This window comes from Scylla paramamosain, chromosome 36 (assembly GCF_035594125.1).
Source record: "Scylla paramamosain isolate STU-SP2022 chromosome 36, ASM3559412v1, whole genome shotgun sequence".
NCBI lineage: Eukaryota > Metazoa > Arthropoda > Malacostraca > Decapoda > Portunidae > Scylla > Scylla paramamosain.
Genome location: NC_087186.1, coordinates 9,499,408 through 9,519,381, shown reverse-complemented (window position 1 = coordinate 9,519,381; position 19,974 = coordinate 9,499,408). Strand labels below are relative to the sequence as shown.

The 19,974-nt window shown below is 41.5% G+C and overlaps 3 protein-coding genes across 5 annotated transcripts in view; all 3 read left to right on the top strand.

Annotated features, from left to right (window-relative positions):
* LOC135090940 (uncharacterized) overlaps positions 1-7,275 on the top strand; it is a 61,582-nt gene extending 54,307 nt beyond the window's left edge. For all 3 annotated transcript variants that reach the window (XM_063988170.1, XM_063988168.1, XM_063988169.1), the window contains 6 exons: positions 489-586; positions 971-1,078; positions 1,459-1,588; positions 1,896-2,026; positions 2,180-2,472; positions 3,095-7,275. In XM_063988170.1, the coding sequence (XP_063844240.1) occupies positions 489-586; positions 971-1,078; positions 1,459-1,588; positions 1,896-2,026; positions 2,180-2,472; positions 3,095-3,299 (965 nt within the window). In that variant the 3' untranslated portion in view covers positions 3,300-7,275. The remainder of the gene's footprint in view (positions 1-488; positions 587-970; positions 1,079-1,458; positions 1,589-1,895; positions 2,027-2,179; positions 2,473-3,094) is intronic.
* Positions 7,276-8,044: 769 nt separating this feature from the next.
* LOC135090948 (dnaJ homolog subfamily C member 27-like) lies at positions 8,045-14,841 on the top strand. Its single transcript, XM_063988186.1, has 7 exons — positions 8,045-8,276; positions 9,296-9,447; positions 9,794-9,946; positions 10,494-10,612; positions 12,007-12,178; positions 12,337-12,485; positions 13,554-14,841. Exons 2-7 carry the CDS (start codon positions 9,373-9,375, stop codon positions 13,696-13,698), a joined length of 813 nt encoding a protein of 270 aa, XP_063844256.1. The 5' UTR covers positions 8,045-8,276; positions 9,296-9,372; the 3' UTR covers positions 13,699-14,841.
* Positions 14,842-16,079: 1,238 nt separating this feature from the next.
* Positions 16,080-19,974, top strand: part of LOC135090939 (ras-responsive element-binding protein 1-like) — a 209,070-nt gene continuing 205,175 nt past the window's right edge. The window contains exon 1 of the mRNA XM_063988163.1: positions 16,080-16,127. The gene's annotated coding sequence lies outside the window, so the exon portion shown is untranslated. The remainder of the gene's footprint in view (positions 16,128-19,974) is intronic.

Here is a 19,974-nt window from a genome sequence, read left to right as displayed (position 1 = left end):
GATGGTGGTGGTGAGAAGGTGGACTGAAGGCAAAGTTAATGGGTTGGAACAAGTGATAAGAAAGCAGTTGAAGGAAAAGTTATAGGTTGAAACAAGAGGTGGGGAAGTAAATTGAAGGCAAAGTAAATAGGTTGATACAAATGAAGAGGAAGTAAAGTAAAGCAAAATTGTGAGTCAGATCACGTGATTTATAGTGTTGGAGGTGATTAGGATATAGAATGAAGGCAAAGTTACAGGTTGAAACAAGTAATGAGGAACTGAACTAAACTAAAATAAAACACACACACAAAACTCTGATAAGCCATAGCAGGTGAAATTGTATCACCATTTAACTGACTGGTCATGATAGTAAGCATTCTCTGAACTATTAAAAGAATAATGACAGTAGCGTAAACCTTTCTCAACGAATGAAAGTGCAGGAAGTACCTAATTTATTTGATTTTTTTCTTCATTTCCACATAATTTATTTGATTTTTCTTACTTCCCAGGTGATTACGGAGGTCTTGCTTCACTGATATTCACAGAAATATTCTCGTCAGACTTCCTCACACCCATGGAAGAATCAGACACAAGTTTCCAGATGGAGGTAGGAAAAAATCATTAGTTTCTACATTATCATCACACTGTCTCATTACGAAGGGGCAGAAGTAAACTAGTGTATGCTGTGGAGCCTTGCTGTGGGTATGTGTGGCCAGCTGTGCTATACCTAAGCTCCTGCAGTGTAGTAGGGTGGTGCATGAGACTGTCCCTCTCCACCAGGGGCTGATGGGGCTAAGAGTGTGAATGTGTGTGTGTGTGTGTGAATGTGTGGTGCTTTGTCTGAGCCACCTCATGTGGAATTGCTGGCTTGGTGTATAGATAAATAGATAGATCTTGGTATAGCTTCCTTCCTGGATGAGTGAAATTGGATGAGTGTGGTAGTAGAGGGAGATAATGGAGTTTAATGGTGTGTCTTGGTGGGTATTTACAGGTCCATGGTGTTAGTCTGTCCCGCTACACTGAGATGACCCGATGCATGCCAGACCGACCTGACCTTGATGAGAAGTTGACCGTCCACACGCCCCGAGGCAATATCCAGGTGGGTTGGGTGTAGTGGTGTTTGTCCAGGCCCCTCTTGTTGTCTTCCACCTACTGTTGTATCATGTCTCTATCTACAGTAGTTCTCCATATGTAATCATCCACATATGTTTTATTTTTTGTCATCTCAGCATCTGGTTTTTCATTTGTAATCTTGCATGTTTTATTTCTTACTTTGTCTCTATCTAGTTCTCTATTTGTAATCTTCTTCATACGTACTATTCTTTCTTATCATCTCTCCATCTACTCCTTCTATTTCTTACCCCATCTTATCTACTTATCTATTTACTAACCCATTATTCCTTACGCAGCCTCTTCATATTTATTTCCCATCCATCCTTTCATAATCCCAACAAACTCTACGTCTATCTCTCTTGACAGGTCCACGCTCCCTACCTTGACCTGTCATCTTTCACACCACTGGTACGCCATGGGGTCCCCACTCAGAGGGCCAGCAAGACAAGCCTGGCTGCCAGACTCTCACTCAGACTCAATCCTGGCCACAGAATGGGTGAGTGTAGCAGGGAATGGGGGAATGAAGCAGGGAATGGATGGGTGGGTGTAGGAGGGAATGGATGTATGTAGTAGCAGCCCAGCATTCAGTAGAGAGAGCATATTGGTTCACCCTGGCAGTTATAATGTTACTGATATTACTAAGACGATGCTTTTAATGTATCTCTCAGTCCCTACTAGTTGCAATGATGATACTGATGTTAAATGTATGTGTTTGTTTTCTCTCTCTCTCTCTCACAGCCCCTGCCAGTTATAATAATGATACTAGTTCTGTTTCTAAGTGAGTGTTCTCTGTTTCTCTCCAGTGTGTGGGAGTCGGGTGCCGGAGAAGCTGCTCATCCCCCCTCCCATCCCCCACCCTGCCCACATTTCAGTCATCATCCACAATAGGGAGGCAACAGAAGCCATCCCTCTTGACGCGACGCTCACTCTCCAGGTGTGTGTGGCTCCCTGCTTGCCTCTCTCTGGGGAAAGTCAAGGAATGGTATAGTTATCAATATCTATTTGTGGCATTAAGGTTCTCAACTCAATTCCTGCTGCTGCTCTCACAACCCAAAACTTTATCACAACACCTTTCTTCTCCCCACAGTTGATCCGAACAATTGAGGACTCCCCTCACGTGGTGGCCACCGTCACCTCCGTGGGGGAAGATGAGACCCCCGCCTCAGACTCCCGCTCCTCCTCTCTCTCCCACGACCGCTCTCTCTACGACGACCCTTCACTCTTCGACGGCCCCTACAGCAGTGCCTCCCGCTCTGGCACAGCTGATCGGCGGGGGAACTGCTCCCTGGGACGCTCCCGCACCGCAACGCTGGAAATGACAGCCACTCTGGACCGAATGGCGACTCTTGACCAGCGCACAAACATGCAGGAGTATAATAGGTTGGTATAAGGCATGTGAGGTCTGTAGCACCATCATAAGGCCATCTTAAGGAGGTGACTGTGATTAAGGTACAGCTCACGGAAACAGATGAGTGGGAGTGAATTATTACCAAGCAAGAGTGTAATGGGTTGGTATAAGTACTGTGAGCTCTGTAGCACCATATTTATTTAATGTTTGCATGGAAGTGATTGTAATTAAGGTGGGAGGTTTCAAGACATTTCTCAAATGTTGGATGATTCTCTTCGGACTTTACTCTTTGGAGACCAGCACCTTCAGTGGGCATTTTTTGATGTATCTTTTGTTGCCGTTTACTGGAGCCCATAGAGAGAGAGAGAGAGAGAGAGAGAGAGAGAGAAGGATGATCACATATGAGAAACCATCACCCACTTCTTTGAATTAGCATAGAACATATTATCAAACCATTAGAGGTAATAGATAGAAGGAAGGAGAAAGAGGTGACTACATAAAAGATAGATGGATAGATATTTTATTGACCACAACTAGTAACTACATTAAGAGTGTGAATGGTGTGTACGAGTCAGTGGTGCTTTGTCTGGGCCGCCCTGAGAAAAACGCACCCAGCTTTCCCCTGTATGTCATGTGTCCTTGGTGTGTCTGTAGGTCTAGCACGCTGGAGCTGACACCCACGAGAATGGCGCTGCGCCTGGCCACTCCCCTGCGCTCTCTCCTGGAAGGCCAGCAGCCGTTTACTGTCTCCCTCAACCTGGCGTCGGCAGAGGATGTCAGTCTGGAGGTGGAAGAGGAGGAGAACCAGCCCATCCCTCTCCAGCCTCTCACCCACTCCACCTACACAACTGCTGTGTGAGGAGGAGGAGCAGGAGGAGGAGGTGACGGTGGTGGTGATGTGAACCTCCCTCACTTACCTTGCTGACTTTTTAATCCACTCATTACTCAGCACTTCTCTCCGTGAATGTTTTCCTCCCCTCATGAGTGACTTAGGATGATGTAGACCGTTTTAGTCCTCTCGCTCCACCGTCAGTCAGAGTTGTCAGTTCTACGTCTTGCCGTCAAACATGCCTGTCACCTTTCATCTTCCGTGTGGTCGCTGTTTCTGTCCCGTTGCCACTGAGACTCTGGCAACCTTACTTATTACCTGTTTCTTCCCTTGTTTCTCTGGGCACACACACATGTCTGTAGTCCAGCTTTCCTGTGGGGGAGTAAAGGGTGTTTGCTATAAGGGATCAGCTTTTTTGCATATCATTTAGGACTTTTTGAAGAGTTGAGGTGATGTGGGGGTGGCTTGAACTTATGTGAGTGTGTTTTGTGTGCTAAGGTTGCTGTTGGAAGAAGACAAGAAGAGGAGGAGGAGTTTATGAATGTTCCTCGGTAAACCTTTTTGTTATTTTGGGGGATACGTTACCAAAAAAAGCTTCAGTACTCTACCATGACAGTCATATGAGTTGATGACTCTCCCAGCAACTCCCAGTACATTGCATGGGTGTGTTACTGTGCATATAGATACTGTATGCACTGACTGCCACAAAATTCAGAGCAACACCATCAGAAGTTACTGGAGGAGACTTGACAAGGAGAAGACTATTAGAAGTTACAAAACCTCATATTGATAAGACCCCAGACACATATACAGCCATGGAACCCTTAATGGTATAGTATTGAGGCTCTGGAGTGTGATAGCCAGGGCTGTACGTACGTGTGTTGATAATAACAATGATAATGTCTTTCATGGTGATTTCTTTCCGGACGTATTGCACTTTTCGTCACCCATAAGGGATATAATAGAGTTACAATGTGTCGTCATTCACCGGTTCATTCGTTCAACACTTGCACCAGATTTTCCAAAGGTTTATTGTCTCACAGGCTGCATTTTTATCTCCCGCGGCAGGACGGAAAGGACTGCTGGGTTTTATATCAATTTGTCAGTAGTGTCACCCTCCGTATCTTCAGACGCTCATTATGTGTTTGATCAGTAATGCAAATCCTGGTCTCGGCAAGTATTAGTAGTATTATAAAAGTTTATTAAAGTGTGATATTGCAAAGTGCCATTCTCCTTACGATGTGATCTTGACCGACTTGTGAGTGACTTACGAAGAAATCAAAGCATAATTTAATTCGTTAGTTGTACATTGTAATTATTCAAATCAGGGACACTAATCCAGACTCTCTGATGGTTGTAATTCTGCGCGGTTCTTAAAAAAGTTGTGAGTTGTATTTGAGATAGATTTAAAAACAAAACACCTGGCCATTTTTAAATCTTCAAAAAAATAAATAAATAAAAAATAGAGGTACAGTCATAAACAGGAATTAAGTAATCTTTTTTGCATTCACTTCCTCTGTTTTCTCTCTCTCTCTCTCTCTCTCTCTCTCTCTCTCTCTCTCTCTCTCTCTCTCTCTCTCTCTCTCTCTCTCTCTCTCTCTCTCTCTCTCTCTCTCTCTCTCTCTCTCTCTCTCCTGCCAGTCTCCTTTCAAAGTTCCTTAATTCACAAACCACTTTAAGAATCTTTTAATAATTATTTTTTCATTATCTTTCATTACTAACTCCTCTTATCTCCTGTCCGTTTCCTTATAAAGCCTGGAGGAATTTCTCAGTAGATCATCCCTTTAATTGCTGTTTTTTTTCTTTTTATTATCATTCTACAGCCAGCTTTAAGTATTTCACTGATTCAGAATTTGATAATTATAAATCTAATTAATTTTTTCCTTTTCGCTGGGCATTTGTTAAAGATTCTGCACATTATTTGTAGTATCAAGTGTATATTGCTGTGGAAAAGTTAAGTGACTAAAGATTGATGGAGAAATGCCAGACAGAGGGAGTGAATGCATTATATTACTCTGTTGCTGCCCATGACTGTGCCAAGATGCATTGGGGGGCAGGGAGGGAGGGAACAAAGGACTCAAGGAAGAAACAGAGGAACAAGTAACAAGTTTGCATTAGACAAGTGAGGTCACAAGTCTTAAGTGGTGTATATGCTAGGTCAGGGATTTTGAAGTGAGGTCATTTTGTGGATGTGACCCAATTAGCAAAGGAGCTGCATTGAAATGACCTTGTTCAGTTGGTATAAGGAAAGAGAGACAGGTGCTAGTAAGGTTGAGGTGAGGTCAGTTTTGCCAGGGATGGAAGATTACAGCTGCCAGGGAAAAGGATGACCAAAACTGAGATAGATGTTTAGTAAGATAAGAGAAGGAAGAATGCAGTGAAAATTAGTAAAAATCACCCTAGTTTTTAGAGGGACAAGTTAAGGTCTATGTGAGGGAAGGCTAACCAGAGCTGCCAGGGAACTGTGTGGTATATGAGTCAATGTTTCTTGGGATAAACTGAGACAAGGCTGATGCAAACTGCCAAGGAAGTAGTAGAAGTGTGTAGAGATGATTGGCAGACAAGCTCATTAAAGTCTGTGAGAAGAGGATAACAAGAACTGCCAGGAATAGTGAAATGGGATGAGGTAAAGGAAGGGTAATGCTAATGGAAAGCATGTAAAAAATCACCTTGTTTTTTTGGTGGGAGGGCAAGTGAAAATCTGTAAAAAGGAAGCATAACAAGAGCTTTGAAGTTGGTTAAGTTGATGGGAGTGTGACGACAACTGCCAGAAGAATAGAAGTGTGTAGCAGTGATGTAGCAGTGAATGTATTTCAAGGGAGATAGTTAGTTAAAGTCTGTGAGGATTTGTGAAGTGGGACAGGTTGATGGGAGTGTGATGATAACTGCCAGGGGAGAATAGAAGTGTGCGGCAGTGAGTGTGTTTCCTGGGCTGCGTTACGTTGTGTGGCGTTGTTGTGTTTGTTACCTTGAGGGGCTGCAGTGTGACGGTGTACGTACGTGTGGCTGTAACGATGTACATTTCTGTGATTTGTATTTGTGAATCTCATAATGATATATATTTTGAGGCATACTATTATTATTACTACTATCATTATACAGCTTGACTTTGCTCTCTTTTTGATATGTAGCATAATTTCACACACACACACACACACACACACACACACACACACACACACACACACACACACACACACACACACACACACACTACTCCAGCTTTATTGTACAGATTTTGACTGGTGGTAAATGCTGCTCAGTTTAAATACATTTTTTTTTAGTGTTTATGGTCAGACCTCATTTTTTCACATTCATTATGGTTATTCAGTAGATCCAGTAGAATTCATGACTCATTTCATGCATCATAAGGTTACACTGTAGTGGTTTGGGTGGGGGGGGATGCATAGGAATGGCTGGTCACTACTCTGTGTGGGGTATTGTATTGCTACTGTCAAATTGTCACATTGGCTGGACTGCAGGACTGGTCAAACAGAGGATGCCGTGCTTATCATCAGCCAAATTCCAAAGTGATGAACAGTTAAATAGGGGATGGCTAGTCAGTACTCTTATTATCAAATTAAAAGGACTGGTCAAATAGTTGATGTGATGCATATAATTAGGGAAAGCAGTGTTAAAAAGTTATAAACAGTGTTAAAAAAAAATACGGCATGGCTGGTCATTTGTATTATCATTTGTCGAATTATCAAGACTGGTCAGAGAGATTATGTAATGCATCAAATCAGCCAAAAAGCAGATTGTTTAAAAGTTTCAGTGAGTATTTATTAAAAAAAAAAGTGATTTAATTCAGATCTCATTCATTCTCGAGTCGTGCGTGGAAGAGAGAAATTTTTGACTCATTGAATTGGACGTAAGAATCCAAATGACGATGATTATTATTACCATGTACAGTGTATATATCCTGTGTGCTCATTTGTAAATTTTGTAAAAACTTATCCCTTCATTAAACATAATATCTTACCAAAAATAAATATAGAACATGGGACTCTGTGTTTTAATCTGTCAGTCAGTATAAAAGAAATTATAAGGACACTGGCTGATACACCTCTGTTTAATTATTAAGACTCTTTCAGTCTGATATTATTAATTTTAGCTACTTGCAATAGGATTTAGAGGAAAAATTTGAGGTTTTCAAGCATGTTTCCGTGGCTGTGGTGGAAGTTATTAGGGTTTTCAAAGGTGTTTTCATGATTAGCAAGCTCTAGAGGAATTTTTTTTTTCTTAAGGGAGTTTCATAATCAACTTGCTCTATGAGAGAGAGAGAGAGAGAGAGAGATTGGAATTGCCTTGAATTTTTAACGTTCAAAGTTGTGGTAGCACATGAGTTGCAATGAAGAGCTTGAGAAAACAGTTACAAAATGGTTTATATACAGTGTTCATAGTAGCTCATAGAAATTAGAAAAGATGAAGGCAGATCCAAAAGACGAACATTTATCAATCCGTATTTGGTCAGATTTGTTAAAAGAAAATATCCTAAAACACTCTGCACACCTTATTTTCCCTCCCTCCCCCTTTCTCTCTATCTCTTTCTCTCCGAGGCTGATCAAATCTTAAATGTCGTTTCCTTATCAATTTGTCAATCCTCTCCTCCGCCTCATTTACTACAGATTCGTGGGTAATGCTTGTGATGGTGGTGGTGGTGATGCAAACTTCGTTATTCATTATTCATATTTGTATTATTCATGTGTGTGTGTGTGTGTGTGTGCGTCGAATTTTCTCTAATATCTGCTGCAATTTCTCGTAATTTTGTCCTGAAGGTTTCTGTACGTCATCTGGCAGCATTGTTGCGCATCTAGATGGTCACGTGGCTCTCTTCCCGCCGTCAGCTGCTGGGTGCCTCCTTGTCAGTCAAGTATTTTAAGCTCATGTATAATACCCAGTGACTCATGCGCTCTACTCTCAATGTGAAATCAGCTTATATCCTTATGTGTGCCTCATAATAGAGCGAGGGAGGCAAAGAACACCTGGGAGACGAGGAAGTAGCAGGTGAGTTGAGGGCAGCTGAGGTTTTCTGGGTTCAATCACCTGTGCGAATGACTGTAAGGATTTTTCTATGCCAGATTTTCGGAATTTCATGTTGTTTTTCCGCTTTTTGTGTTTCCCGCCTCTTTTCTTTAGGGATTTTTTTGGGGGGTTTTATTATAGTTTAAGCCATTACACACTACGTGGTAATAACCTACCTCATTTTGTTCTCACTATTCACATAATTTCAAATGATTACACTACTTGTCGGAAATTAATAATAACGCCGTGGGCCGTGGGTAGAGATTGGGGACATTGGCTTAAACTATAAATTTACCTTTTTTTTTTTATAAGGGGGTTGTATTTGTAGGTGGTGGTGGTAGTGGTGGTTGTAGTAATATCAGTGGTGGTCCAATCTTACCGTGACTTACAACATTAATAGTAGTAGTAGAAGTAACAAATAAACGTTATTTAATAGTAGTAGTAATAGTAGAACACTGGTGATAGTTGTGGTAGCAAGAGCAGTAGTTTGGTAAATTTTTACTTAATACTGATCCTTCTGTACGCTAGTGATTTTACTTTTTTCTTTGTTGTTTTCACGAGATCAACATGAATTTGTGGCACACTTACCTTGGAGATACTAGTTAGCCAGTTCCCTTCCCCCTCCTCGACGCACAGGGAAGGATGATTGGAAAATAAGTGATTACTGACTGAGGAATGAGACCCACACTGAATTAATCATTAAAAAAAAAAGTAAACTAGTCAAGAAAATGTTTAACCTAACTAAATTCAACTAACGTAACCTAAGACTCAATTATCATAAAACTGTACAAATAAAAAAAAAAAAAAACCTATGTAAATATAAACTCTAATAATTTTGATGTCAATTTAGTTAATAAGGGATGACAACTCTATATGAGGAAAATGAAAACTACACTTCTATACCCTAAAACACAGTGAAGGTGGTGGTGATGGTGACGAGATTGATGGTGATAGTGATGGTGGTTGCACTGTTGGATATTCACTACACTCCAATCTTCCAGGTCACATCATCACCAGGTCCTGTCATCACCAGATCTCACCACAACATCTTGGGTCATTTATGTGAATTAGTGCAGCGATGGACGGCCGCAACGGGTCAAAGCCGATATCAAGAATCCGCATCCTGAGTCTAGGAAACCCTGGTGTGGGGAAGGTAAGCTTTGGGTTGCACTGGCTTGATGTAGGGATAAAAGTACTGGAATACATTGTGGGGGTCCTTATTCTGTCATTGTGTGTTGCTGTCTTATGAATCTGATCATTATTATTTTTTTTCTTTTGTGGGTGTGTATTTCTCATTAATTAATTTCATTGCTATTTGGGTTTTTGATCTTTTCTATATATTTTCTGTCGAATTTTATCACTTTCTTCTCTTGATTCATTCTCACTTCATATATCAACTTTTTTCATCGATTCACTCACCTATGACAAGCTAACTCACACATTCTCACATTCACTCACACGTAACATCGATGCCTAACGTAACGATGCCTGTGCCCCAGAGCTGCCTGATCAAGAGGTACTGCGAGAAGAGGTTCGTCAACAAGTACATCCCCACAGTGGGCATCGATTATGGCTCCACGGCAGTTGAGGTCGATGGCAGAAAGGTGTCGGTGCACTTCTTTGACACCTCTGGCAGCCCACTGTTTGAGGAGGTGTGTTTGTGACTGTTAGTGGGTGTTGTGCTGGAGTTGCACATTGAGGCTTGGTACAGTTAGAATAAAGGTTGGATGGTAGGAAGGTGTCAGGTGTTCGTGTGACCTCTGGCAGCCCGCTGTTTGATGTGTGTGGATGGCCATTAGTGTTGTTCTGATGTGTTTGTATATAATGTTTTAACTCTACCTATTTTCTAAGTCTGCTCTACATTAGATGAACAAGAAACAAGATGAAAAAATTTAGGAATCATTAATTTCCATTTATTTACACATTCTTATAAGTTTACCATGGATAAGATTAATGAGAAGCACTGGTTGCCTTCACCTACGTACCTATTCTCCTAAGTCCTGCACTAGATTAATGAAACACGAGGCTCAGCACTAACATTTACCTATTCTGAATTTTGCACTAGATTAGACATGTGAAACACTGGAGATTCAATAGTAATTAACTCATTTTACCTATTTTGGCTTACACTGCACTAGATTAATGGGAAACATAGGAGGTTGAGGGAAGTTTGGGAGTAACAGGAGGTATGCTTGACAGGTTCGGAGTGAGTTTTACCGAGACATGCAGGGGATCCTTCTGGCCTACGATGTGACAGACAGGTCCTCCTTCATCGCCCTGGACGCCTGGCTGGCCGAGCTGAGGCACAACCTGGGACCGTGAGTGTTGTCTGCTTGTCTCTATCCATGATGAGAAATACTAATGTAGATTTCCTTATCTGATTTCCTTGTTTCTGTGCTTGGTGGACTTTCTAACCCCTAGGAGAGTGAGAAGGGGTTAGGAATCCACACTACTGATGCACCACCATAGATTATTAAGAAGATAATGAAAAATAATGCTTCAAAATAGGGTGATTGGTGCTTCATGTTAGCTCAGGTACAGAAACACAATTAAATAACAGGCTAACAGACTTTTAATGAGTGTCTTTATGTTACCTCATTTATATTTTGGCCGATGTAGCTGTTTTTGTTGTGATCGTTTTGTTTTCACGAGTAATGGCTGAGTTTATTGTTTGTGTCATTGTCTTTCCTTATGTTATACTAATGGTAATGTTTACTGATCTGTATTGGCATGTTATTAGATTTGTGTTGGAGTTACCTTCGTATTTACAGTGTATGAGTGCAGTTAATTCACGAACAGCCTGATTGAAAATATGAGTTTGATGGAAAATAGATTAAAAGTGTGTGTGTGTGTGTATGCTTTGAAAAATGACTGACTGGTCCCAGAAACATCCCTTTGCAAGTTTGGGGATGTTTTTATACCTGTAAATGTGTGTGTACATGTGTGTGTTTGTGTGTGTGAGGCAGGTGATGTCTGTGTAAATTTGTAATGTGCTTTCACTTGGTCTCCACTGAGCAGAGGTGGGTGAGGAGGAGAGGAGTGGCCAGCAAAGCACCTCGCCAACATCAAGGTTTGTGGCGTTACCCTCGTTCCTCACCACTCGATTGTCAGTCTGCTTGTAACAGTAGTGTGTGTTGTGTTTGGACCATTGCCTCTGTCTCCACCAGTGTATATAAAGAGTATACTAACAATGTACTAACCTAACAGTCTAGAGAGGGGTGGTAGTATTCAAAGTCTTTATATAACTAAGTAATGACATCATTGTGTACTGTACTGGTGAGTCTTAATGCAGATGACCTGAGAATCTGAAATGAGCAAATTGTATGTTTCCTGATTGTTATTTCATGAATATTGACACATTTCTCACCTACCAGTGTTTATAGCAGGCTGGCAATCCCACACGGGGTGGCCCAGAAAAGTCACTGCACACACTCACTTCATTCATACTCTTAGCCCTGTCAAACTGGAGATTAGAATTGAGACGTAAAATACCTGGTTAATTCAAGTATCATTAATAGTAAAGTGATATAAGGCATGTACCTCTCAATTATTAGCAATTATTTCACTACAGAAGACTTAGAAATACATTGAAACTTTAAAAAATATAACCTCATCTCCTTCTGAATCCATACATCCATCTCTCTGAAGCTTAAACATGCACACCCATCCCGTTATCTATCAAGGGATACCCACAAACTTCCTCCACTTTCAGAATGGACGAGTGGAGTGTGGCGGTGATAGTGTGTGGCACCCGCACTGACACAGGAGGCACTGGGGGTCGGCAGGTGTCTGAGGCGGATGGCAAGGGATGGGCAGATAAGCACAAGTTCTCCCACATCCTGACCTCTGCTGCCCTTGGGAATGGCATCACTCAGGCCTTTCATGTAAGTGAGGGAGAGGTGATGGGGGGCTTATGGGAACAGGTAGGAACTGTCTCTGTTATAAATATGAATTGTCTTACTGTAGCACTGTTAAACATCTTACTACCATTACTATATCCACCATCACTGACAGTCACTCATCCACCTCGATTCTCCGGCAGACACTGTTCGTGCAGGCGCTCCAGTTGAAGGATGGCATCCGGTCACCAGGCGGAGCAGTGGATCCTGAGGTGTTGCAGGCCATCCACCGTCTCATCCACGTGAATGACGACTTTGAGAAGATGGGACTCACCCGCCGATCCATCTCAAAGTAAGGGCTCTCTTCTCTGCTTGTTCCTAATTGGCTGTCGTTGATTTGTTGGTTATTTATTTAGTTAGATATTTTGTTATTTTTTTGTTATTATTTTATTGTAGTTTTACTTGTATTTGTTTTGTTTCATCTCAAAGTAAGATGATTTTTTTCTTCTTCCTGCCATATTTCTTTTTTTGTTTTTTATCACTTTTTTTTATTTTCCAGCTTTATTGTGTGTTTATTCTGTGGTTTAACTTGAAATTCATATCATATTATACCCATTTCATTGTTTTGTTCCATCTCAAGGTCATCTCTTCATTGTTTCTAAGGTTTTTGTTCATTTTTCATCTGTGTTTTGTATTTCTTCTATGATTTTAACCTGCAATTCATAGTCATATTGTTTATTATGGGATTAAATGTGAATGAGCCAAAGGAAGAGATGAAATTTGCCAAGTGGGGATGTCGGGTCTTCAGAAGTGATGGTTGGTTCTTTCAGTCTTGCACATTTTAAACAAGGATGACTCTGAGCTGAGGATCTGCTTAACCTTGTCCATTTTACCTTGTTGTCCAGCTTGGTACCACGTGTTTGTGTGGTGCCATACTCGGTCAATCAGCCTTAATAGCCATTAAGCATGTAAATATAAATGTAAATTCCAATTATCCCGGATTCCGTGTCTCCAGTTATGTTTTCTGACTGTTCTTTTGTGAGCCAGTCAGTTCCTGTCCAAAAAGAACCCCATCAGAGGAATTGCTTATTGACTGACTGACTGAAAGATGTCTGTACTCTACTCTGTTGGTCATAGGAGGTTAACAAGACATGGAAGCTGGTAGAGACTAGTTGAAACATGTCTTAACTCAGTTCTGTTGGCCACATGGAGGTTAAAATGACATTGCAGCTGGGTACTGACTGGTTGAAACACGTCTCTACTCCCTTGGTCATAAGGAAGAGGTTAGCAAGATGCAGAAGCGGGTTATTGACTGAAACATGCCTTAACTGTGCACTCTTTTGGTCATAGGGAAGAGATTAACCAGACATGGATGCTGGTTGTTGCCTGACTGACTGAAATATCTTTCTCTTGGTCATAGGGAGGAGGTAAACAAGTCATACCGGCGGCTGGCAGCTCTCGTTCACCCTGACAAGTGCAAGGCAGCAGGTGCAGAGGAGGCTTTCAAGGCGCTGACACAAGCCCGCAACAACCTTCTAAAGATCCTTACCGAGACCACTGTGTAGCTTATTCCTTAGTCCTTGTGCTTGCTTACTCCTTATCCTCATCTGTGAAGTCTCTTCTTACATGTTGTCTTGTTTGTGACTGAATTTTGTCTGTCTTTCAGTTCGAGTGAGTCTTGTGCTTGGGTATTTGTAATTTTATATACGAACACCAAATATGTGATAGCTTTCTACTGTTGTTGCTTGGGAGTGAGTGCTTCCCATCCTTGAAGTGCTGAGTGCTTCTAGTTTGTTCTTAGCAAGCTTACCTTCTGTATGTTTGTATGTGTGTGTGTGTGTGTGTGTGGAGTGAGGGGAGTAAGGAGTGGTGGAGGGTGGGAGGGGATGAGGGAGAGATAATCTAGTTTTTGTGCATACTATTGTGTGGCAGAGCTTTCATTTTTTTCCACCCAGTTGTCTCGGTTGTGTCTTGAGTCCATAGCACGTGTCGGCTTGTTTCTGGAGGCTTCAGTGGGTGGTGTGGCTTGCAGGTTTAAAAGTGATGCATGCAGGCTAAGGATCATATTCTGAAATGCTTCTTTACTGCACCTTGCTACTTTGAAAAGCCTCTAGAAGTTACACAGGTTTTCAAGGGTGTTTTTATGGTTCTAGTGACAGATTAGCAAGATTTCCACATTATCAACTGGAGAAACACTCTCGAGACCCCAGCTAATTGTACCTGTGGCCTTTGAAAATAGTTGTGGTGAGAGAGCAAAGGGTTTTTGGATGCTGACTTGACCTGTGTGAGTGTTCTGTCTGTTCTAGTGAGGTGAGTGCCTGCTGTGTGCTGTGGATGGACTCTGCTGCCTCAAGTACAGTACATGACATAAAAATTGTCAATGAAGATGCATCAAGTTTATTTATCTATGTTATTTATTTTTTAAAAGGGTTACTGGCCATGGGTATAAAAAAATGGGTTGAAAAAAAGAAAAGAGGCCCATTGAAGATCCCATGTCAGCCCCAAAAGAGAACAGTTGAAAAGAATATCTGGAAAATTACGAGAAATGTTTTGAAATGTTTACTAAGTTTAAGATGCCAGTTTGGTCTATAAGCCTAAAATCACAACATCTAGTCAACACTATAGAAAAAAATGGATAAGGTGAAAAGAATATACTTTCACCATTCCTTGTACGTGAAATTATAAGAAATGAAAGGTTATGTTACAGTCTTGTCCTTTCATTGCACCTTGAGAGATTAGTTTTGGCATCTTTTAGGGGAGGGAGGGATGTACTGGGACCTAGATTGTTTGCAGGTTTCATTCTGTTCTATTATCTCTCCTCTTCCTCTATTATCTCTTCTCTTCATACTAAAAATTTTCTTTCCATTGTGTTTCATATATTCTAATCTCTTCCTACTATTATATTCTTTATTTCATTTGTGTTTTATGTATTCTAATTTCTTCCATTACCTTCTCCTTTATAGACTATCGCATCCTAATTAACAGTCTAGCAATCACAGGCAAGCAGTTGGCAATATACCTGCTGTAGCCTGGTTATTTAGCAGTGTCTAGGATATCCTGCTTGTAGCCTAAATAAGAATATAGTGTTAGTAATTAATTGATTTGGTGATTTCAGTTTCTTCAATTCCTGCAGTGTGTAAGTTTATGTCTTAAGCTGATTGCCTAACACGTCTTTGTCACTTTTCATCTCAGTTGATTGAGTTCATTGTAATAGCATTTTTTACTCATACTCGTAACTTTAATTATCAGCTTGGTGACATATAACATCTAGACACCTCTCTGCAGCAGGTATTATTCATCTCGTTATATTATTTCGATGTGCCAATTAAAGGTTCCTGCCTAAATGGGTCTGGAATATTCATACAGTAATCGATTAGGTAGTTTCACTTTCCAGCGAAATGTAAGTTATCGTGTATCTGGTAAGCTGGGATAGTTGACAAGCATGTTTGTCACTTTTGAGAGCCCCATGTTAGTTTAGGACAGTTCTCCACCACACGTATCTTTGAAAGTACCTAAAAGGTCACGTTGTTATAGTAAGCAAATCAAGGAAACTGTATAAAACTGAAACATTTATCTATTATCGTACATCGCTCATCTCTTTCAGGTAATAAAAATGAGTATCAATTCATCTACCACGATATTCGAGAAGCAATACCTTCCTGTCAATTTTTTAAATCTAGCAAGCCCGAACCCATAATTTCTTGTCTTATCCTGTTCACTGATCCTGACAATGTAGCCTGAGTGTCTTGTCCTATCGAGTCTTAAGTATAAAGCCTCAGATCATTATATCATACCTTACCCTTTCATACCTCACACACACTAACTTTTTACCACGATAATTTTGCGTGGCAGTGAGAGCAGTATTAACCATATATTAGCCAGGGCAAGTAAGGGGCAAATCAGGGTCACTATAGTTAAGATTCTCCTTTTGGGCAGAGACGCGTAGGGGTAAAGATGGTGCGTGGCTGGTTCCGAGATGAGATGGGAATTTTACGTAAGTTGAAGCCTATTTTATATATACCACTTTGATCAGTTTATTGCATTTGTTCAGCCTACGATATATGTTAAATTGGTGTTTACTATGCAAGTCAAATGGTTAACTTAATGTCAGCTCTGAGGGTCCGTGAGATAACTGCAGTGACCCCATCTGTTATTTAATGGCGTTGTGTTATATCTACGAGGCAAGGATTCTTATTACAGTCAGGATGAAGGTTGAGAAGAGGACTTGTTAGTTATGAGTTAGTGAAGTCTGCTTGGTGAAAGTTTAAGTCAGGATTATATTGTGATGAGAGGGATGGGGGAGGAGGCTAACGAGTATAAAAAGCCTAGTTGATACGACCATATTCTCTCCCTCTCTCTCTCTCTCTCTCTCTTTGTGTGTGTGTGTTATGATTGCTATCCTTGTCATATTCTTCTCTCTCTCACTTCTGTTCTTCCTGGTGAGAATACGATGATAATTCTAATCTAGTCTGCTTTTAACACTGATAGGGCAAGCCACTTGTCTCTGCACTGTGCTGGCTAGGGTGACGCGTGGTATATCAGCGGCGGCGGCGGTGGTGGTGGTGGTGCCATATTAGCCATTGCGATAAAGGGAGGAAAGTAAGACGTATTTTCTATTCTTAGGAGGCGAAAGATTGTTCGTTTTTTTTTTTTTCTTGTCCGAACCACTTCAGGAAGGTGATAAATTACTGGTTATCTGTTTATTTGTTTATCTTATGGTGGTGGTGGTGGTGGTGATGGTGATGGTGGTGGTGGTGGTGGTGGTGGTATTACTACTACTACTACTACTACTACTACTACTACTACTACTACTACTACTACTACTACTACTACTACTACTACTACTACTACTCTCTCTCTCTCTCTCTCTCTCTCTCTCTCTCTCTCTCTCTCTCTCTCTCTCTCTCTCTCTCTCTCTCTCAGCTTGATTTATACGTAGAATTGAATGTAATTGATTGAAATGTGATGAATTCAAATGAAAAGCGAGCAAATATGGGAATTATCTAGATAACAAAAAAAAAAGGAATAAATAAACAATTGATGAGAAACATGACTAAATGTGGAAGATATGATAAAGAAATGACAGTAAGGATGAGTGATTCAGAGTGAAGTCTCTCTCTCTCTCTCTCTCTCTCTCTCTCTCTCTCTCTCTCTCTCTCTCTCTCTCTCTCTCTCTCTGATTCATGGCAAAAATAAGAGAAAGAAAAAGAAAAACATAAGAAAAAAGGGAAAAGAAAGGGAAAGAAGGGAAGAAAATAACAAGAAAAGAAAGAAAATAGAGAATATTACTGTTTCTTACCCATCCACCCATCCACACATCCACCCACCCGTCCATCCACCTCAAGAGTTGTGTACATCTATTTGGTAAGTTTACAAGCGTTATCATACAAGTATCCAAGGTAGTGTTGGTGTTTATAATATGGTAGACCTGAACACTCAGATGAGATTAGAAGTGCTATCGTACGTGTGAGTGTTATCGTACATCTGAGGGTGTTATCGCTCATCTGAAAGTACATTGAAATTTAGAGTACGATGACACTACAGTTATGTTTATATGGAGTGCATCTATAAGTATTAAGCTCAAAACCACATAAGAAACCGCCCTTCCCACCGCCCCCCTCCCCGCTTGTCCCCAACCGTTCCAGCACCAATAGCGTCTCCCCATCACTTTAAAAGACCGCCCTTCCTTCTCTCTCACCCCCAACAAAGTAACCATCCACTCCTCCTCCTCCTCCTGCAATACACATCTTTTAACTTTAGTGTACCTTATTATTATTATCACTTGAAAATTTGCACTACATGTGAAAAGAAGAAAAATGAACCGTCAGCTGCCAGAGAGAGAGAGAGAGAGAGAGAGAGAGAGAGAGAGAGAGAGAGAGAGAGAGAGACGGTCGGTCACAGCAGAAACTTCCTCCCTCTTCTCCCTTCTCCTCCCTCTTCTCCCCCTCCTCCACGAAATAGCAGGCAGTGACCCTCGACGATCCCTCCCTCCGTTTTCTCTCGTTCCCACTGGAGGCGTCACTTCGCTATTTTATCATCGTCTTGCAGCGCCAGTGTAGCCAACTCAGCCGGGCTACCTTATCAAATAGGCATATGTAGGGGCTGTTTTACGGTGTTTTAGTGGGTGTTGGTACTAATAGGGGTTCTTGGAGGGTGTTTGGGTGTCTGGGAGAGTGGAGGGAGAGGAGAGAGAGGCGAAGGTTTTGGTGGGAGAGGAAAGGTCTGGGATTTCGTTCGTGGTAACACTGCTGTGATGAACTTGCTTACTTCCATGTGTGTGTGTGTGTGTGTGTGTGTGTGTGTGTGTGTGTGTGTGTCCAGCGGGAGAGGAAGTGGTGCCCTCACAGATGCCGTTTACGCACACACACACACAAACACACACACACACAGTCATACAAACAGACCACCCTATAACACACACACACACACACACACACACACACACACACACACACACACACACACACACACACACACACACACACACACACACACACACACACACACACACACACCTGTTTACCTGTTCCCGCTTGATTAGTTCGCTACCTGAGGGTCCTCGCTACCTGCCTTGTGAAACGCCTCCTCCTCCTCTCCTTCCTCCTCCTCCTCCTCCTCCTCCTCCTCCTCCTCCTCCTCCTCCTCCTCCTCCTCCTCCTCCTCCTGCTGCTGCTGCTGCTGCTGATAATATTTCGCAGAGTTTCATAACGCGAGTGAAAGCAGAGCGAGAGAGAGAGAGAGAGAGAGAGAGAGAGAGAGAGAGAGAGAGAGAGAGAGAGAGAGAGAGAATAGAACCAAGCAAAAAAAAGGAAAAAAAATTAAAGAACGAAAAATACTAAAACACAGCAAACTCAGAGAGAGAGAGAGAGAGAGAGAGAGAGAGAGAGAGAGAGAGAGAGAGAGAGAGAGAGAGAGAGAGAGAGAGAGAGGTAACATTCCAGCAGAGCACCTCTCTTGGGTCTCCCTGTCTTTACCACATCCGGCAAAAGGGCACGAGTTTTTCCTCAAGCCACGCCCCTCCTCCTCTTCTTCTTCCTCCTCTTCCTCCTCTCTCCTCCTCCTCCTCCTCCTTGTCTGTCTTCTTCCTCCTCCTTCCTTCCTTCCTTCCTTCCTTCTCTCTCCTCTTTTTTTTGTTTTCCTTTACTTCCATCTCCTTTCTCCTTCTCTCTTCCTTCTCCTCTTCCTTCTTGTTCCTTCCTTCCTTCTTTCTCGTCTGTTTTTTTCCTGTTTTCTGTTTTCTCCCCTCTCCTATTCTTTCTCCTCTTCTTCTTCGTCCTCCTCCTCCTCCTCCTCCTCCTCCTCCTCCTCCTCCTCTTCATCTTCGTCCTCCTCGTCCCCTTCCTTGTTTCTCTTCCTTCTTCTTCTTCCTTCTCCTTCTTCTGTTTAATCTTGTTTGTTTTATTTTTCTCTCATTTTTTCTCTTTTACTTCTCTCATCCACTTATCTCATCTCTTCTTATCTGTCTTCTTCCTTCCTTCCTTCCTTCCTTCCTTCCTTCCTTCCTTCCTTCCTTTCTTTCTTTCTTCCTTCTTTTCTTTCTTCCTTCTTTGCCTTTTGTTTTGTATTCTTGTTAATTTGTCTTCTTTTTCCTTCTTCCTTCTTTTGCTTTGATTTTTATTCTGTATTCTTGTTTTTCTCTTCTCTTCTCCCTGTTCCTGCTTTATTGTTTGTATATTCTTTTATATCTATCAATTTATTTATCTATATCTATCTATCAGTCTATCTATCTATTTATCTGTTCATCTATCTGTCTATCTATTTATCTATACGTTTATCTCTCTCTCTCTCTCTCTCTCTCTCTCTCTCTCTCTCTCTCTCTCTCTCTCTCTCTCTCTCTCTCT